At 50.5% G+C, this 20595-nt stretch overlaps 1 protein-coding gene across 5 annotated transcripts in view; it reads right to left on the minus strand.

Annotated features, from left to right (window-relative positions):
• The window catches only part of ARHGAP22 (Rho GTPase activating protein 22), a 237433-nt gene that overhangs the window by 42588 nt on the left and 174250 nt on the right, over nucleotides 1–20595 (minus strand). For 4 of the 5 annotated variants that reach the window (XM_073353053.1, XM_073353057.1, XM_073353056.1 and 1 more), the window contains one exon: nucleotides 16800–16976. In XM_073353053.1, coding sequence (XP_073209154.1) covers nucleotides 16800–16976 — 177 coding nt within the window. The remainder of the gene's footprint in view (nucleotides 1–16799; nucleotides 16977–20595) is intronic. The other variant, XM_073353054.1, reaches the window with a different exon arrangement.

The following is a 20595-nucleotide window of genomic DNA, read 5'->3' on the forward strand; positions in this document are numbered from 1 at the left end:
CACCCTACAGTTCAAGGTACAGTACAAGGGCATGGGAACAGCAGGACAATGTCATATTGCAGTTACATCTGCCACTGTTACCATCTGATCTCCATGTGAAGTAGGTCTCAGTCTAATTCAGAAGGACAGGATGCATGTTGAATACAGTATTCCCCATCCAAAAGCACGCAGAAATCATGAATCAAAGGCCAAACTGCTATGAGATTTTTCTTTTGTCTTTGGGTTTTGAGACACTAGGCTGGACATGGATCACACTTCCAAGCTTTTCTGGGCCAGCACAAGGGCAAGAACCATACTTTTTAATCAATATGAAAGCTGAGATTCTCACCTAAGCAGGAGCTGTGGATTGATGAAGGACACCCAGTATTGCTAGACTCATGAGAAGGATTTGAGAGTTGGTGTGAATGGGTTATCCCTTCAGTTCCTGGAACCCCTAGCTGGCAGGACCTCTGGGAATCAAGCAGACACACACAGTCCACAAGGGTACCATCTCTTTATTACTGCTTATACGCCAGGTATTTCATAACATAGCAGCAGTTACATGGAACCCCCTTCCTGCCTCCTAGCTCAGCCTTTTCTACTGCTTGCTTTATTCTCAGAGCTATCCAGCTGGTGAGCTAGTTACCTCATTAGCTCATCAGGCTCCCTACAGGTGCAAGTGTTCCCTTTTACCCATCCAAGCCCAAACTACCTAAGTCCCTCCTGCTCTAACTACAGCCAGAGCCCTTTGTGTTCTCAGCAACCAGGTCCTGGCTTCCAAAGGGCTCAATTTCTAGCTGCTAACAGCAGCCTACCTCAGCTGGCAACACTGCATACAAATGACCAGCACAACTGGCACTAGGTTCTCCAGCTAGGCAACGGAGACTGACCACCTCTCTCCCCGGGGAAAAGGGGCTGCTGGGGGAAGCGTATGCTGCCACTACCTGGGCTGCTCTTGTTCTGTTGCTAGAGTCTTGATCTCCAGAGCTACGTGGCAAGAAAACCCACCATGGATGTTCTGCTGGGGAGCTGAGCTGAGCTGTTTGGGTCCCTGATACCCCAGCTTCGGCACAATGTACGGCTGGGGGTGGAGTCTCCTGGTATGCACTCACGAGCAGTTAGTCCATAGGGACCACAGCTGTAGGAAAGGGACCTGGCTGCACATGTCTTTACAAGCTTTGAGACTCAACCCAGGCTTGCTGGGAAGTTCACTCAGGCTCATAAACCCCCACAAAAACCTGGGCAGGTTTCTAGTTTGGTATCTGCCATAGGCCAAATTCAACCCTGAAACCAACAGCAGAACTCCAGGACGGTGAACCCCCAGGAACTGCCATAAGGCTCCACTCCAACTCCGTGTGAATGGAACTTGCCTGCCTTCACAGCTCCCCAGGGGGGTGCAGGTAGACTGATTCTGGGCCCAAGCTGCTACATTCAGGGATGTAAGATCCTGGGGTTTGTTTTGCTTCTTTTTAGAGGTAGGGCCCAGTCTTAAAGTTTTAATCCAGATCTGACCTCCCTCAAAGTTTGGGCACATTCAGATCCAGAATTTCCTCCTAAGGCCCATCGGGCCCGGGGTGCTTTTGTTCGATCCCGCATCCGCCTCCTTCGGGAGCTGGATCGCAGCTCCCGCTTCTTCTATGCCCTGGAGAAAAAGAGGGGGGCCAAGAAGCATGTCACCTGCCTCCTCGCAGAGGACGGCACCCCTCTCACGGATCCGGTGGAGATGTGCGGGAGGGCCAGGGCCTTCTACGCAGGCCTTTTCTCCCCGGATCCGACCGATCCTAACGCTTGCAGAGTACTCTGGGACGAACTCCTGACGGTCAGCGCGGGCGACCGACACCAGCTAGAGCTGCCTCTCACTCTGGCCGAGTTCTTGGAAGCCCTCCGCCGCATGCCCACCAATAAATCTCCGGGCATGGACGGGATGACCGTGGAGTTCTACCGCGCGTTCTGGGATGTCCTCAGCCCAGACTTAGTTACCGTCTGGGCCGAGTCTTTGCAGAGCGGGGTCCTCCCTCTTTTGTGCAGGCGAGCCATGCTCGCCTTATTGCCAAAGAAGGGGGACCTCCGCGATTTATGAAATTGGCGTCCCGTCTCGCTCCTCAGCACAGACTACAAGGTCGCAGCAAAAGCCATCTCGCTGCGGCTAGGGTCCGTGCTGGCGGACGTGATCCACCCAGACCAGACCTACACTGTCCCGGGCCGCACCATCTTCGACAACCTATATCTGGTCCGGGACCTTTTGGAACTTGGGTGTAGGGACGGTCTGTCGTTCGCCCTCCTGTTCCTGGATCAGGAGAAGGCGTTCAACAGGGTGGATCACGGGTATCTCCTGGGCACTCTGCGAGCATTTGGCTTGGGTCCCCAGTCTGTGGGTTTTCTCCAGGTGCTGTACGCCTCCGCAGAGTGTCTGGTCAGGCTCAACTGGACTCTGACCGAACCGGTCAGCTTCGGGCGAGGAGTACGGCAGGGGTGCCCCCTCTCGGGCCAGCTGTACACTCTGGCGATCGAGCCCTTCCTCTGTCTCCTCCGCAGGAGGTTGACGGGGTTGGCGCTACGGGAGCCGGAGCTGCAGCTGGTCCTGTCGGCATACGCCAACAATGTACTCCTCGTGGTCCAGACCCGGGCAACTTGGCGCGGGTGGAGGCTTGCCAGGCTGTGTACTCGGCAGCCTCCTCCGCCCGGGTCAACTGGGTCAAGAGCTCTGGCTTGGTGGTAGGGACTTGCAGCAGGCGAGCTCCCTCCCACCCGCGCTTCAAGCCATCCGGTGGAGCGCAGGTCCGCTGCTCTATCTCAGCGTTTACCTTTCTGCCACGCATCTGTCTCCACCGGAGATCTGGCACGGTTTAGAGGGCAGGGTGGTAGAGTGGCTCCGGAGATGGACAGGACTGCTCCGGTATCTGTCCTTTCGAGGGCGGGCACTGGTGCTCAATCAACTAGTCCTGTCCGTGCTCTGGTACCGGCTCAACATCCTGGTTCCGGCCCCGGATTTCCTGGCCAACCTCCGGAAATTGATTCTGGAGTTCTTCTGGTCAGGACTGCACTGGGTCTCTGCAGGGGTTCTCCATCTACCCCTGGAGGAGGGAGGGCAGGGCCTGAAGTGTTTCCGCACTCAACTCCATGTCTTCCACCTCCAAGCCCTGCAGAGGCTCCTTTATGGTGCAGGTAGTCCGGCGTGGAGCATATTGGCGCACGCCTTCCTGCGCCGCCTCCGAGGGCTCCGATATGACCGGCAGCTCCTTTATCTCCATCCGAGGGGTCTTCCGCGAGACCTCTATGGGCTGCCGGTCTTCTACCAGGACCTCCTCTGGACCTGGAAACTGTTCACAGCGACCAGGTCCGTGGCGGCCTCTGTGGGGGAAGATCTCCTCGCGGAGCCCCTGCTACACAACCCCCAGCTCCGTGTGCAGGTGGCGGAGTCCTCCTCGGTGCGCCAGAGGTTGGTCCTGGCAGAAGTCACCAAAGTCGGAGACCTCCTGGACTACGACCGGGGAGACTGGCTGGATCCCCTGACGCTCGCTCAGCGCACGGCGCAATCCAGACCTCGTACTGCCCTGCGCGTACTTCAGGAGGTGAGGACCGCTTTGCTGCCCGCTGCTCGGGTTTATCTCGACCAGGTCCTGCGAGAGGGCGCGCCCCGCCCACCCTCCACCCCAGGCCCTCTGGACCTTTTCATCGGGCCCCTACCCCGTGGACCCGAATGACCCCCCCCGCCCCTTCACCGTGAGCCGGCTGTGCGAGCTGCAGCCGGTCCAGTTCCAGACCGCGCCAAAACAACATCGCTACACGCTCGTGCTCCACAGCCTTCATGTCCTCACCCTCACGTCCTGCCCTGACACAAAGTGGCGGGACCTCCTGCCACCTCTAGAGGGTGAGGAGCCCCGGTGGGCCAGCCTCTATTCCACCTTAGTCCCGAGGCCTGCCGGGGATATCAGTTGGCGGCTCCTTCACGGGGCCGTGAGCACGGGCATGTACTTGGCGCAGTTCACCCCAATCCCGGACACCTGCCCCTTTTGCGGCGTGAGAGAAACCCTGGCACACGTCTATCTGGAGTGCGCCAGGTTCCTGGATCCCAATAAGGCCCATCTCTTAACCCAGCCAAACTCAGGTGGATGGATCACTTCCTTATGCCAACAGAAAGCTGCCAATCAAATAATTAAGAACAATCAGTCATACTGCTAAACTCAGCAGAAAATGATCTATCAATCCTTCCCTGGGCACAGAACTATTCCCTTCTATTCCTTGCTCTCCCAAATGTTTGGGATAGATCCTCTTAACAAAACTCCACCTCACCCTGGCCCAGTATTCTGGACCAGGGAATAATGTACTGGTGTCTGAATGAAAATCAAAGCCTCAGCGTACAGAATCCTCTGTGTGCTGACTGAAATAACCTAGCAGTGTCAACCGGACCTGCATTTAGGACAAACATGAGACACAGCGCAAGCACTGAAAGGTTATTAAACATAACTGCTCATCTTCCCTTAGCAATGGGGGAGACTCAACTAATCCTGTCTAAACAGTTTTTCCATCTCTCTGAAGTATGATGGGAAGGAGCCTCATTAAACAGCGCAGTAAATTACACTGCAGCGGACTCTGCACGGCTTATTCTCTGAACTGAGCTTATAACTGTTTGCATGGAGAAAACAGAAAGATGATAAACAGCCCTGAGCATTGGTTAGCCACAACATCCAGAGTGCCATGCCAAAACTAGCCACTTATTAGTCTGCTTCTCTCTAAACAACGACAAGAAATATTTGGAGAATGAAATGTTGAGAGCAACATAAAAATACCTTTCAAATGAACAGCAGTGATCTGATCTGAACAAATATTCCTTGGAAAACTTGATCCTCCACACAATGCTATAACAACATGGGGAAACATACATTTGGTAAAGAGCTCTTCAATCTATCAGGCAAAGGTATAACAAGACCCAATGGCAGGAAGCTGAAGCTGGACGAATTCAGACTGGAAATAAGATGTAAATTTTTTACAGTGAAGGTAATTAACCATTGGAACAATTTAGCAAAAGTTGTGGTGGATTCTCCATCACTGTTCATTTTTAAATCAAGATTGGATGTTTTTCTGAAAGACCTGCTCTAGGACTTATATTGGTGAAGTTTTGTTACACAGGAGGTCAGACCAGGTGGTCACAATGGTCCCATCTATGAAACCTTTCACTTCCATCACACCTTTCATCCAGGGACTTCTCACATTCATTCATTCTCACAACTCACTTATGTGGTTGTCTCCCATTTTCAAGATAGGGAAACTGAGGCAAGAGATTAAAGTCCAAATTTTCAGAGTTATCATTAGTTCACTTTTTGGATGTCCAGCTTGGGATAGCTGGGTCCAGACTGGCATCTCACTCCCACGAGTGAGGTATTAGCTTGGAGGGTCTGGACCCCAGACCTTATTTCCCAGAGCTGTAGGCACCCTCAACTTCCATGGACTTTAATGGCAGTTTTGTTTGTACAAAGCAGCTAAATGAGATAGGAACATCTCTCCCCATTCCACTTCATCTGGAGCTCCCTGCTGCCTAGAAATGTATTATATGGATACTGGGTGTTAGTGAAGATCAAAATACGTATTACACAATAACATCTATTCCCACTAAAAAGCCTCATCATTAGAAAAGGGCTTGGAATCCTGCCCCCAGAGCCAACTGCAAGGATGATGGAGGGGTTCAGAATCTGGTGCTTGATCCAGGTCTGAATGTTGCTGCTGATCCCTGTCTTTTTAGTGGGCCGAACCAAAACCCTGGAAAGCCCTTGAACTTTGTTAGATTTGCAGGCTGGCTTTGGATCCAAATTTTGCAGCTTGGACCCATTTGAACTTATGGTGAATCTGTGACTTAGTGGGTAGCACACTGGACCAGCACTCAGTACTTGGCTTCTATTCCTGGCTCTGCCACTGGCTTGCTGGGTGACCACTTTCCCATGCCTCAATTTCCCCATCTGTAAAATGAGGATAATCATACTGACCTCCTTTGTAACTTGCTTTGTGACCTCGGGATGGAAAGCAATAGATAAGAACTAGGGAATATTATTTTTTCAGACCAGTGATATGTAGATCACTTCACATAAAGTACCAATCAAAACCAGTGCCCCCAAACCTTGCCAGGGCCACAGACCTCAGCAACTTGGGTACCTGGGAAATGAATGGAGTGATCACTGGAGTGCTTCTCCAAACCAAACATCAGGAGTATCTGGCTCTGCTGGTAGCATACCCCCATAAACCTCTCATTGCTGAGTCAATTTCACACTCATAGTTTCACTTTGCTACATCCTTCAGGCTCAGAAAGAGAATCCAATCTATTTGCTAATTCTCATGCATGGTCTTATCTCTTACATCTAAATTTAAGTTGCAATGAACACAAAGCATAACTGAACAAGCCAAACCTTCTTTCTTATATGTGAAGGGTGAATTTCGGGTAAAAAAAAAAAAAATCTAGCATAACCATGACACGCAATGCAGTAACCTACTCTTCCCATCTATGGAGCTGTTTGTGCTTGGGAGGCTGGAATGGCTGCCATTTGGCACTTTGAATTACAAAAAGATTGGAATAGATATTGATGATTCCTCTGAGATCTGCATTTACAATGCAGCCCCGAACTCCTCCTACTTGTGAACTGATTCTGAACTGCCTGCCTTCCGTTCCCTTTAGAACAAAGGTGGGCAAACGACGGCCACATCCGGCCCATGGGACCCTCCTGCCTGGCCCCTGAGCTCCTGGCCCAGGAGGCTAGCCCCCGGCCCCTCCCCTGCTGTTCCTCCTCCCCTGCAGCCTCAGCACGCCGCGCCGCCGGCACAACGCTCTGGGCAGCCATCAACGCAGTTGCAGAGCCGCAGCCTGACTTGATGCTCTGGGCGGCCCGGCTGTAGCACCACCAGCCACCGGTGCTCCAGGCAGCGTGGTAAGGGGGTAGAGGGGGTTGAATAGAGGGCAGGGGAGTTTGGGGGCGGTGGTCATGGCTCGGGGGTGTGGATAGGGGTCGGGGGGGTCAGAAGGTGGGGAACAGGGGGGTTGGATGGGGCAGGGGTCCCAGGGGGCAGTCAGGAATGAGGGAGGGGGGGTTGGATGGGGCGGCAGGGGGCAATCAGGGGCAGGGAACAGGGAGCGGTGGATGGGGCAGGAGTCCCAGGGGAGCTGGCAGGGGGCCAGAAGCAGGGGGGTCAGATAGGAGGCAGGGGCCAGGCCACGCCTGGCTGCTTCGGGAGACACAGCCTCCCCTAACCGGCCCTCCATACAATTTTGAAAATCCGACGTGGCCCTCAGGCCAAAAAGTTTGCCCACCCCTGCTTTAGAAGAAAGCACAGAACTGGGCAACAGTGGAGACTCATTCCCAGTTCTGCCAGTGACTTCCCCTGTGTGACTGCTCTGTGCCTACTAATACTTCTCTAGTTCACCAGAGGGTAGGGAAGCTGATTTACCAATGGTGCTCTCCATCCAGACTAAGATTCTCTGATGGAAGGTGTTCATAGCTTGCCTTCTGCTAAAGATATTTGTGGGCAACTAACTCCACTGCATCCCTGTCTGTCCAGCTAGGAAAAATCCTATTCTCTGAAACTGGGACAAGCGAAGTTGAATCACTCACTGCTCATGGGGAAGCTACCGACCTGCACTGAGAAACCACATGTCCTGACTGAACAGCAGCGTCCAGCTTGATGCTGAAAATGAGAACTGACCCCAGGCTCAGTCAGTGTCCTTGTCCGTTCCCCCGCAGGGTGGGATGTGGTAGTGGGGAAGAGAACACACACAGTTAGCACTGTGCCCCCTGTCTCCTGCTGCAGTCTGGGGCATAACAGGGCCAGAGGAGGAGTCCAGGAATCAGGAGGAAGGCTGGTCTTCTGGCTAAAGTACTGGCCTGGGAGTCAGACCTGGGTTCTAATCACAGACCTGCTGTATGACTTTAGGTAGACTCTCTGTGCCTTGGGTCTTCTTCCTACCCTTTATCTGTCTGGTCTGTTTTGAGTGTGACCTCTCACTAGGGGTATACACAGCCCAATGGGGCCTCTGCTTGCTATTTTAATAACAACAAAGCGGCACAGGTTCTTATTCAGATGGCATTTACTAATGAGGCAGGAACAAATCTTGTCTCAGGTCTGACATGCTCAATTTGCCTAGAATTGGTAAAGTTAGATCAAAATGAGATCAGTAACAGGCCCATTGCTGCTCCCCCTGAAACTCCTGTACACAGGTGAGCTGCCTGCTGCAGTTCCTGTACCTCCTCCACCAGGCCAGGTGATCCAGCATTAACCTGGGAATCAGGAAAAAGGAGGACAACTTCCTGGAGCTTAAATCCCAGTGGACAATGAGCCTGCATGGGTCAGGAATGTTACAACACAGAGATACGCAGTGGCTTTCACCCCTAGGGCAACAGCTGGATTCCAGCCAGAGCCCTTAGCGGCAAGCAAGGAAGAACCTCAGAGGAGCTGGAAAAGCACTGGAAGGTTCAGAAGTCTATTAAAACATCGTGAGGATGGAAAGAGCAGGGAAGCTGCCCTGTTTTGTGGCATTCAGGCATTCCTGAACCAGGACATGAGGAATTCTGTTTAAATAAATTAAAACTTTTCTGAGCCGTCTCAGCAGAGGCTCAGGACGGAGTGGGCCACGGCCCGCAGCCCAAAAGATAGCAGGTGGGTGGGGACTGTAAAGCTGAAGGCCTACTACTGGGGGGAGGAGGGAGCTTCCAGTACTTATGAGGGTCCCAGAGTAGCTGAAGAGATAGGAGGGTCCCACAAAGGGTTAAATCTGCTGCCTACAGGCAGCTAGCTACCTTTCTCCTTTAATACAGATTCTCGCAACATTGAAAGAAACAACACAGAGATATTAAAAAACTTGCCTGCAAGCTGAGAAACACCACAGGTACATATTTGGCCTATTAATCACCCACTGCCATGGCCTGCTCTGAGAGCCAGGGGGGCTTTGAGCCTGTCAGCTTTCATAAACCTCGCACAAACATGGCCAGTGCTCGCAGAGGAGGCCTGTGCGGGAAACCAAGAGTGTGGCAGGAAGTAATGTGAATGACTCAGTCAGGGGGCACTTCCCCTTCTGAGTCAGCCCCCAGACACTGCCCCTAGCAGGGCTGGAGGCAGACATTAAAAAATCTAATGTAACAAATCTGTGGCCATCTAAGATTTCACCGTTATCACTTGGTGGTGGCACACTATGGCAAACAGGAATGGAATTCAGATCAGTCTTCTGACGAACACAGGCTCCCTCATACTTGATCTAGAGGAGAATCACCATCAGCAGTACAGGGCATATGAAACAGACATGAGCAGTTCTGATTGTCTCCAGTAGAGGGCTGAGGTGCATATACACATACGAGCCTGTTGATGAGAATTTGTAATGCAATAGGGGCTCTTTTGGGAAAAAAACGTGCTGCAGTCAGACTATCTTCAAGGAAGGGATTGTGATTTCTGTGTCCACCCTGCACAATGGGGCCTGAGGCCTTTGGCCGCTGCTGAGAGCTCCATGTAAAGAGGAATCTCTTTGCAGGACACAAAAAGTGTTATTGGTCCCACAAAATCCAGGAACTATGCTACACATTCTTGAGTGCCATCTATTGGCACCTTATTTACATATATGCATTCAGACATCCTGTTAGAACACTCCGATATCAGGAGCTACTGTCATATTAATAATTTACTAGCACTGTAGTAGTGCAGAAGAGGCTGTGTGGCACAGAAACAGGGTACGACTACTTCTAGCCAATAGAGGGAGCTTGTGGTTTGTGGGCTAGTCCAGCACACCCTCTAACACAGTACAAGCCCTTGTCCTTTCATGGGCCCTAAGGACTTACGTGCTGCACTGTGACTATACCTGCCACTATATATAAGGAAGCTACTATATTGCCCAGCAGACACCATTCTTGGCCCCTGGTACCCATGACCTCACAAGCTAAGAGACAATGAGCCAGGCCCCCAGCTGGTGGAAGCCATAGAGCTAGTCCAATTTACAGCACCTGAGGGATCTGGCTCATTGTCTCCACTCTCTGCAGCAGCACAAACACTAGCCTTGCCCGCAGCTTTCAGCTCCAAGGTTCTGGGGGCGCGTGTCCCTCCCTGGTTGGAGTGGTGCTAACACACTTCACATGGTGCCCCACACCGCTGGGCACTGCTCTGAACCTTCCATATTCCTGGGCTGTCACACATCTCTATCTGGAGCCAGGCAAAGCTTGGGTGTTTCCGCGGAGTTGCAAAGTCATAGCTTTACAGACTATAAAGCCAGAAGGGTCCACTTTGACCACCAAGTCTAAGCTCCTGGGTAGCACAGGCCAGAGAACTTCCCTGAATTAATTCCTAGAGCAGATGTTTTAGAAAAAACGTCCCATCTTAATTTAAAAATGGCCAGTGATGGAGAATCCACCCCAGCCCTTGGTCAATTGTTTTCTGGAAGCTTAAAAGTCATATGTGTGGAGGGAGTGAACCCCACATGGCAGAAACCTAGGAGTTTCTCATGAAGCCCTGAGAAATGGAACAGCTCTGGTTCATCTCTAGACAGTAAACTCAAGGGCACTGGTTTTCAAAATTTTTGTATTGGTGACCCTTTTCACACACCAAGCCTTTGAGTGTGACCCCCCCCCCTTATAAATTAAAAACAGGAGAGTAATTTAATGTAATGGGGGCTCAGGGCTGTCTGCCCACAGAGCTGAAGGCCCACGACCCCCATGTAACCACCTTGCAACCCTCTGAGGGGTCACGACCCCCAGTTTGAGAACCACTGCTCTAGGAGTCAGGGCTGTGGAAGCCCCCTAGGTCACTTAGGAACACAAATCCCATTGCTGTTCACTCCAGGCATAGTCTTTGCCTTGTAAGAGTCTATATGCCCTGTTCCAGTAGCGGTAACCTCCTCTGCAGTGGACCAGCGCAGGGTCAGATCCAGGGCTCATGCTTTCTGCAAGTCTGAAGTCTATGCAGGATCTGATTAATAGGTCCATCTTTATCTCTTCTCTAGTACAGATCAGAGACAGTAGCCAAAGGGAAGGACAGCCCCATGGTGAGGGTGCTAGCCAGAGATCTAGGCCTGCTCCATCACAGACAGCCTGTGTGATGTTGGGCAAGTCACTTGGCCTCTTTGTGCCTCAGTTTCCCCATCTGTACAATGGGGATAATAGTCATGCCCTGCCTCACAGGAGTGTTGTGAAGATAAATACATGGTGAGGTGCCCAGACGCTATGACAATGAGCCCATAGGGGTACCTTAGATATTAGGTAAATCAGGTCTCATTGTATTCCAGGGGCAGACTTGAGAGGCAAAGAAGATGCGGAACAGACTGCTGTGTTTGGGGGGGAGAGGTGCAGATAGCTTGGCCCCATACCGGACTCAGTCTTCTCCCAGTCCCGTGCCTCAGTTTCTCTATCTGTAAGAGGAGATCCTGACTTCTGCTGCTGCAGATATTGACTGGGGTTAAGCAGATCATAACCTCCTCACAGATACTTTGTCCTTCCACTTGTCCCAGGTGGATCTTTCTGAATTCATCCATTCCCTTAAGACAGACCCCTCCTCTATTCCTCTTCCATTGCCTGAGTCTGTCTCCCACCACCAGACAACACTGACTCTGGGTTGGAAGAACAAACAGTGATAAAACTAGCCAGGCTCCAGTTGTATCTCTGTGCAGAGATAACACCACACACGGGAGGCAAGGCAAACACCCAGCAGCTGCTCAGGGAGCAAACCAGGTTCTAGCCCGCCTCCCAGTGCACCCTTCCCTGCCCCATGTGAAGGAAGGAAAACACGGCACACACGGTGCCTGCACAACAGAGACATGGATGGAACAACGCTAGAGGAGTCTGGCCTCCACTTCGTTCCAGGGCAGCATCTCAGCTGTGTAATTACACTCGGCATTGTGAAGATAAGAGGAGCCATCTACCTGGCCCATATTGCTACAGTACTGTGTGCACCCACAATCCTGAATGGACTCTGTGCTCACAACAGTCCCACAGGGAAATCCCCATTGTACACAAGGAAAACATAGGCACAAGACAGTTTAAATGATTTACCCCAAATCACACTGAATCTAGGGCTAATCTAGGATCTGAACCCTCCCCAAATCCGAGCGCAGTGTCCTAGCCACTAAACTGCCCAGCTTCCCAGTGGGCATGTGAGTCTGATGGGGATATCTGGCACTCCAGAATAACCGTGTTTTGCCTTCATACAGCAACTTCCATGCAAGGCAGAGTCATTAATTCAGCCTGGGTGGGGTGATCCCCGAGTCAGCAGTGAGGGCACAGACACAGGGACCCAGGTGCTCCAGGCAGGTCACTCAGCTGCCTCACCGTTTCTGGGAATTCCTGCATTTCCCTGGACAGATCCCAGATTAGAGGATCTGGATCCAAGGTTCCCCTGTCGGCTGAGCGGAGGGTCTCAGCGAATTAGGGTTTGTCTACATGGGGCAACTGACTGGAACAGCTCCTTGGGTGGACGCTCTTTTTCAGAATGAGCACGCTAATTACCCTGGAATAAAGTGCTGCATTGCAGAACAGACGGCAAACCCGGAGCTACTCCTGTCAATTTCCTGGTGTAGACAAGTTCTTAAAGCAGGGCTGGCTCATTCTGCTTGAGGCAAGCACACTCCTGCCCCTGGTGGTCTGATGCTAGCTATGGCCATGGCAACAGCCCCAGAGCAGGGAGATCTGTGTACTTGGGGGCTGGGGGAGGAGACCAGGAGGCAGGAGTGGCAGCAGAAAGGCCTAGCGTGGAGATGAGATGCTATCTAAGCTAGCCAGACCTTGCCAGGCTCGGGGGTGGGGAATAAGCTGGGCTGCCGGGGGCAGAGAAGGGCAGGCATTGCGTCGCAGACTGAACAGGGGGAATGAGGGGGAAGAGAGAAAGGGGAGCAGGGAGCCACCCATGTCCAGAGAGATCAGGAGGAAGAGAAAAGAAAGGAAATACATAACTGTGTAGCCCAGCCTAACGCAGTCTGGATCTCTGCCAAGCTAGCACTGATCCAGCAGAGAGATCTACGCATTAGCTGCAGCCTCACAGCTCCCATGCCCGGGTTTTCAGGCAACAGAGGCTCATGCTTTCAGAAGCACATGCCCTAGCTTCAATCCCTCAGCCAACCTGAGCGGGGTTTCATTAGGTGAGACAATGAAGGAACAAGAACCGCGGGGGAAGTGAACAACCAGCCAGGCCCTGCTTAAAGCAGCCAATACTCACTGGCTTTTACTGGAATGAGCAAACATTACCATGCCCACTGAAGCGAAAACCTCACCCTTCCCCTCCGCCAAAGCAGCATCACACAGCTGCTTTGGTGGATGCTGGAAGGTGCAGCAAAACACAGCATTGTGCAGCAAGTCTGTGGTACCCTGCATCGCCAGTCTGTGCTGTAACCACTAGACCACACTGCACCATTCTGCAGTGCTGCTGCAAACACGCTGTAAGGGAGAATAGGGAAAAAAACAGCAGGACTGTGGGGACTGGAGGCAACTCTCCATTTAAAGAGAAGGGCACCCCTAGTGGCAAGAAGGGGAGGCATGAAGCAGCATTTGTGGGTCTGACGTGCATGTCTGTCATGGAGCCACACACAGGTGCCCCACAACGGGCAGATTCTGCTCTTGGCTACGGGGCATAAATGCAGAGTAACTCCATGAACGTCAGTGGTGCAAACTAGATTTGTTCCTGAGAGAGTGAGGCAGGGTCAGCTGGAGTTTTAATGAAGCCTGGATAACACTTCACAGCCCAGCTGTATCCATTCATTTTAAATGTCTGCTCTTTAAAATAAAAACCAGCCACAAACAATCCTAGTGCACACAGCTCCTTTCTAAAGCTGAGCTCCCAAAAACCTCTGTTCTGGCTGCAACTGACTAGACACAGGGGAACCTGTTAGAAACCACATAGGCCCTAAACAAGCCAGCCTTCTCCAACAGGCTCAGGAGCCCACGGATTTTATTTTAAGGCCGAATTTAAAAGTTGTTTCAAAGCATAAACTCTGTGTGGCATTTAAGTCTGCACCGGTCTCCAATTAATGAGGTGGGATTCTCAGCAGCTTTGGGGTGTTTTCAGATTCTTTTTTGAAAGGCTGTGCCGGTTCGTGTGTCCGCACCGACATGTCCCCCATCCTCTTTGATTGAGGACTTTCTTCAATACATCCACAAAGATGAAAGCATGTGGCTAAGCCGCCCCTTTTATCTTGGCATAATTCATTTTCACATCCTATCAACCTTCTCCAGGGCTGGATATTTACATAATAATAATAATAAAGCCTGATTTTTTCCTCCCTAGTTTCAAATATTAAAACGTGTCGACACATAAGACTTGGAGTTAAAATTATTCGGTTAAAACACGAAAGACCAGCTTTGTTTACAGCCTTCCCATGCCGTGAGCTAGGCTGAAATACCATATACAAAGAGCCCTGCTCTGATTCCAGGCAAAGGGGTGTGTGTGAATTTGGTCATTTCCTCAAAACCTGATAAATACTTCAGAAATGAATGTAGCAACTAGATCTCCTGGTGATTGGCATGCTATAAATACTAGGGAAAGGAAAAGAGACATAGATAAAACAGGCAGGTATGATAGCCAGAATGGGGTTAGGCATTATTTACAATTAATACTGGTCAATGAGCTGAAGTGAAATGACCAGAATTTTTTTTCCCAACTGCTTGGCAATTACATTGTAATGGCTCTCTGACCTAGTGAATAGGGCAGTGCAATGGGGCTCAGGAGTCCTGGGTTCTAGTCTTGGCTCTGCTGTTGGCCTATTGGGTAACCATGAGCAAGCCACTTCCCTGCTCTGTGCCTCCATTTCCTCACCTATACAATAAGATAGGGATACTGACCTCCTTTGTAACATACTTTGAGATCTACTGATGATGAGAGCTAGATATTAATATTATTACAAGGCCTAATCTAGCTCTCACTGACATCCCTGGTAGCTGGGTTGGGCCCAGTGTGTCTGAAAACAGTGACAGAGGAACCACACTGCCTTTCCTTCTTTATTATCCTGCTCCTAGTCTACAGCGTTGCCACCTCTCATGATTTATTCTCAGTCTGATTATAGCTGTTTTTCCCCTAAATCTTCAGCTCCTGGAGTCATGGGATTATGGGAGAGCATCAGAATTAATTCTTAAACCGCCCCCCCCACAAGTTTCTAGCCCTCATGGTTGCAGAGAAAAGCTTGGAAGCTTGCGTGCACCTCGGAGGCTCAGAAACCAGAAAGCCAAGCAAAAATACCCAAAAATGTATTTAAAAAACCTCTTGATTTTGAAGTCAATTTTGAGCTTTTTGGGCCTAAATGCAGATTTTTGGATTCCTTAGGGTTGGCAATGCTGAGTCCAGAGCCAGTGGATTTACCCTTAATTGTAGAAGTCAGCCTAACATTACTTCAAGAGAGTCATAAGTCCTTGGTCATGTTGACAATAAAAATACCCAAACACACGACAGCAGGAAAACTGACGCCATCTGCCCTGGAGGAGGACACTGTCACAGAGACATCTCCTGCACTGAACTGCTGCTTGTCTCAGTTTTCCTTGCAGTGTTTGCTGTGTGGGCCAGCTAAAGTGGTCTCTAACAGACCTACGAAGGCTCCATCAAAAGCACAACCTCTAGCTGTGGTTGCACCGATGCATTTTGGGATTCCTGACACCCCTGGAGGAAGCATCTTTGGGGTAAACTGAAAATGTGGGCATGGCACTGCGTACTGGGCTTAGGAGGAGCAACTGAATCAGTGCATCCTCTTGCTTGTGGGGACCCCGCTGCAGATTAGATTACATCCAACCAAACTGGGGCAGAGGCCTTGTCCTAGATATTGCGATGGACACTTATGCCCATGGTACAAAAGCTATCCCAGGGGTTTTACAAAGCACTGTACAGATACCGCAAGCAAAGACCACAGTCAGATAGGCAGCAAGGCCTTTGGCCTAGCTTGTCAGAGGTATTTAGGTGCCTAAGTCCCATTGATGGTGATGGAAGTTAGGCACCTAAATACCCTTGAGGATATGGATGCTTCTGCCTAGGGTAGGCAGGGCCTCAGAGGAAGGGAGACATTACTGTGAGACTACCGCTGCCTCCCGACATTCCTCAATACAGCCGAATCTGGGCATTCCAAATCATGAGTCAGTCCCTGCCAAATTCAGCAGATAGGCATAAAAATCATGAGATTAAAAAGAAGTTGGGTTTTGTATTGGCCTTGTGATGACTGAGCCTTCTGGCTAGACAGGGGTCATGTTCTCAAGCTTTTCCCCACAGCCAGGACGGCCAGAAACTTAATCTCAGCATTAAAAAGTCTTGTGTAATCACAGGGCTCCAGGAGCAGGGGATTTAGGTAAAACATCAAAATCGTGAGACTGGAGATAAAAATCACAGGAGTCGGCAACACTGATTACCCTCTCAGGTGGGTCCTGGGTCTGACCCTGCAGTTCTTACATAGACAAAGACACCCACTGAAGTCAATGGGAGTTTCACTTGCACGCAGACTGCAGGATCGGGCCCTATCTTTGTCAAGTGGAAGGTGACCCTGCCTTTCAGATGTCCTGAGAGTTTGGAAATGGGCATCTGGCCCAGTGGTGGAGAATGGAGGTGACTGGACACCCGCCTTCTCAGCAAAAAAAGGAAACAGGAGGCAGAGTCAGGGACTAGGGAATAAAAATAGCTGTAAACAATGAGTTAAAATAATAATAATAATACAATGTTATTTCTTCCACCAATCAGCTTCTTTGGTGAGGGCAGTTTTACATACTGCCGAGGAGGAGAAATGTGCGTTCACCCCCACCCCCAAATTGCGCTTTACAAAGCTTCAGGAAGAGGAGGGTTTAGCTAGGCATTGCAGCGATTTTACAGTGCTACATGTACCCTAGTATCACAAGAATATGTTTTACCTTGAGGCAACAGTTTTAATTTATGTGCATGTGAGCTATGTGCAATACCTCCACCAAAGGGAGCCCATATGACCCGCCGGATGGCTTTCACCCAATCTTCCATCTCGTTCTGGGAATTAGCCATGAGCAGGAAGGCTTCATGATTGACAGGCATCTTTTCTCGGTCCCCCGCACCACCTGCAAAACAAAACACACACCTCGGTTAGCGTCCAGCCCAGGAGTGAACCCTTGTCTCTAAAACCACCACAGGCCTCGCCCAAGCTAGCCTTGCTGGGTTCGCTTGGTGCCCACTTTGCACTGATGTACAGGATCACATAGGGCACATGTCCGTGGCCTGGCGTGAAGCCAGTGTCCCAGTGGGTGCTGCTGGCAGAACGTGCCACTAGGCTCACCAACATGCAAGGGGATAGGTGTAATCTGCATTATCCTAAGGACAGTGCAACCCAGCCCTCCTGCCAGCGGCCAGCTATACCCATCTGTGCTGAGGTATGGAGAGGGTTGGCTCCATCCTCTTTAGTGTGATTCAGTGCCCTTGGGGCGCCAGAGGGAAGACGGGGCTGGACAATCTAGTTGTAGAAGTCACATGCTGCAAGAGAGAGGAATCAAGATGTGGGCATCTGGCTACGATTACCCCAGTGATAGATTTAACAATCAAGATCATCACTGGAGCAGATCAGAAAGCTAGACATGCTGCATGATGAGAGTACAGGCAGAATTCAGAACCTGCCATGTCCAGGAAGATCCAGATCAAATCTAGACTCCAGCTTTGAGCTGAACCAGATATAGAGCTCAGGCTTAGTCTGGATGGCCCTTGGAACCTCTGGAGCGGTCATCAAGGAGCCAGAGAGATTATGAGATTTTAACATCTTGAGCAGCAGAAATCTCACAAGACCAGCTGTTTTCATGAGATTTTCAACATCTGGAGCCACTTCTGAACCTGGAGCTGGAAGAGTGCCATCCCCGCATTCCCATCCCTTCTGGTTTTGGATCCACCCCAGAACCAGCATTTTAGGGAGCTTAAGATTTGAACCTGACTCTCCTGTCTGAAATTCAGAGGATGGGGTCCAATTTGGAATTCAGATCCAGGCCTACCTCTGCTTCGTACAGGATTGACTGGTGACACCCCAGAAAAGCTATTGGCCAGGACATCAAATACACACAGCCTGCCCTGTATGCTGTTCACCCAGGGATGCTCAGAGTACCACCATCCATGCCCATTCTCCCATTACAATTTTCCTCTCCGCTGCAGTACACAAGGCCCAATGCAACGCCCACTGCAGTCAGTGGGAATCTTCCCCTCCCCCCACCTCGTGCCCCAGACTTGGATACACTCCAGTGAGAGCCCACATGAGGACACACAATAGATGTACTAGAGCAACTTCTACCTAGGGGATGAAGAGACTGGCCAACACAAAAGCTGTCACTAATGGCTTGCAGTTTCCCCCTTCTACAGAGACTGCCTTTGACTTTGTTACGTGGACAGTGTCTTTATTATTCTGTCACTGCCACCTCCGTACTCACTTGTCTCTGGAATATTAGGTCTATTGAAAAAGCAGGAACTGTCGCCCTGAGCTGAGCTGCCGAGATTGCTTGTTCATGGAATTCAGAGATAAGAATAGGGACAATGGTATGCGCTGGTTTCTATGGAATTACCTTAATATAAACAGAATTTACACCTACTAAATCCTAGTTAATCTGGTGAAGGGAGTGTGCTGGAAGGGCTACAAGCTGCCTGTAAGCCAAGGAAATGTTTGTTCTCACTATTAATTGTTGCTTAGCTTAAACAAACTCACAGGCCGGGCACTGATTTGCAAAACGAAAGGGGCTGCATGAATCCAAGCTCCTAGGGTTTCGTTGTTTTCTAAAAAGGAATTAACTTGAACCAAGAAGCCGATGGAATTTTAGCACATAGAATAAGGCAGCATGGCAGTGTAGATACTGTAGGAGAAATGAAAGCCTGGGTTCCCCTCCCAACATGCAGGTCTGACCCTTCTCACACCAGCCTCCTAGCCAGCTTCACAGTGTGGATTTTTCAGATGATTTACGTCCTGTACAATTTATGAACTAGGATTCCTATTAGAGGGGAGAATCAGGCACCAAGCCCAGATACAGCTCTGGTTTTTATGCCCCCTGCTTGCTGCCTTCTGACAGTCAGAACTGATCTATCTGATGCCACAGTCTCTACCTGCCCTGCTTCTTCCCAGCTCCCCACCTGACCTCCCGCTCTTTATATAGGTCAGGTCAGGGATTCCCCCTCTGTTCTCTCAATCCCACCCCCCACCCAGCCTGGTTTAGTCAGATGACCTCAACACTCACACCCTCCACCCGGGGAGATAAGCTAACCATGGCAAAGGTGCAGCTGAGCCCCGACCCTCATAAAAAGACAGCTCACCCTGCGACAAGCCACTTCTTATTTCCCTTCAGTCGCTTGCTTTCTGAGTAACCCACCCTGTCCCCTCCCACCACAGATGACAGGCTAGACAATCCACCTGCCCTTTTCCTGCTGACCTTCTGGGAGCCCACGTCCCTACCTTAGTGCTCGTGCCCGACTATTACTCGAAGCACTGACCCCGTACCCATCACCATGGTAACTGGGAGCCTCGCAGGTTACAAAAGGAGACCAGAGTTCAGGAACAGAAGCCAAAGCTGCTGCTGCCTGCCGCTTTGGCTCTGAAGGAGGAGGCTCTACATCACCATGCTTGGATGCAGGGGGGCCTCAAGGATGCCCTCTCCCTCATACACACACCCACCAGAGCAGAAAACCAAAGGATGAGGAGGTCCTCGTGTAGCCCGACTCCTCCATTAGCACCAGAGCTACAGCAGAGTCCACAGGCCTCACTCTCACACCCCACCTGACAACGACCTCAGAGAATGTCGCTCCCAGCCCAATTTCCAGGCTCTCTTCTGGGGGAATCAATGGGTTACCATTGAGTAACCCAGCTTCCCCCAACAGAGTAGACATTTTTAAAAAGGGAGCTTCATTTTCAAGGGTCTTGGCTTGCTTGGGCAACTGTCATGGAGCCTATTCTTGGATTCAGGAGGATCAGGCTACAATCCCCTGTTGTGATAACTGGGCCTATAAATTTACTCTAATTGGGAGCTCAATTGTGAAGTAAGCAAAAGTTCCTAGGGGTACTTTAAATAGGAGCATGGTTGTGAACCTACAGCTGTTTGTGGGAAAACCCATCATCACTAGTCACATGGGGATGGGCAGAGTAATTATAGCTGCACACAAGGCAGAAAAATAGAGTGTGCTTCAGAAACGGTTCTTAGAAGAGGACATGTTAGTTTAAGGCTCATGCAGGGCAGTGGAGCACCTGCTGCCCTATCTAAAGGGGACTTTTCTGTAATGACATTTTGGACATGTTCCTTTTCTTCCCACTCACTGCTGGCTCTTCTCACTGCAGCCTAGAGGCAGCGAGCAGGACAGGTTAGCGGGTTCCCCTTACAATTATACCTCACTACTTGTCCAGCAAAGGGCATGTCTCCTTATTTTGTTGTAATATGCATCAGCTTTTGGAAGGCTTGGAATTCACAGAAACTAGAGATGTTAGCAAGATTCAAACCCACAAAGCTAGAACCCCACAAACTTTTGAAATCTAGATCCTAGCCTGAAATTCATGGCTGCTCCTTTTCCTGGTCCTGAGCCAAAAATGGATCTGGTTCTGGGGTTTCAGATCAAAGTTTGTAGCTCCAAGCTATCTTTATAATGATACGAATCCAAACACCCCGGGGTCTTTGGGAAAACTCTGATTAGGATCTGACATTCAAACTTCTTTGTCTGGCGATGTCCGGT

The sequence above is a fragment of the Lepidochelys kempii genome, chromosome 7, assembly GCF_965140265.1.
Source record: "Lepidochelys kempii isolate rLepKem1 chromosome 7, rLepKem1.hap2, whole genome shotgun sequence".
NCBI classification, from domain to species: Eukaryota; Metazoa; Chordata; order Testudines; family Cheloniidae; genus Lepidochelys; species Lepidochelys kempii.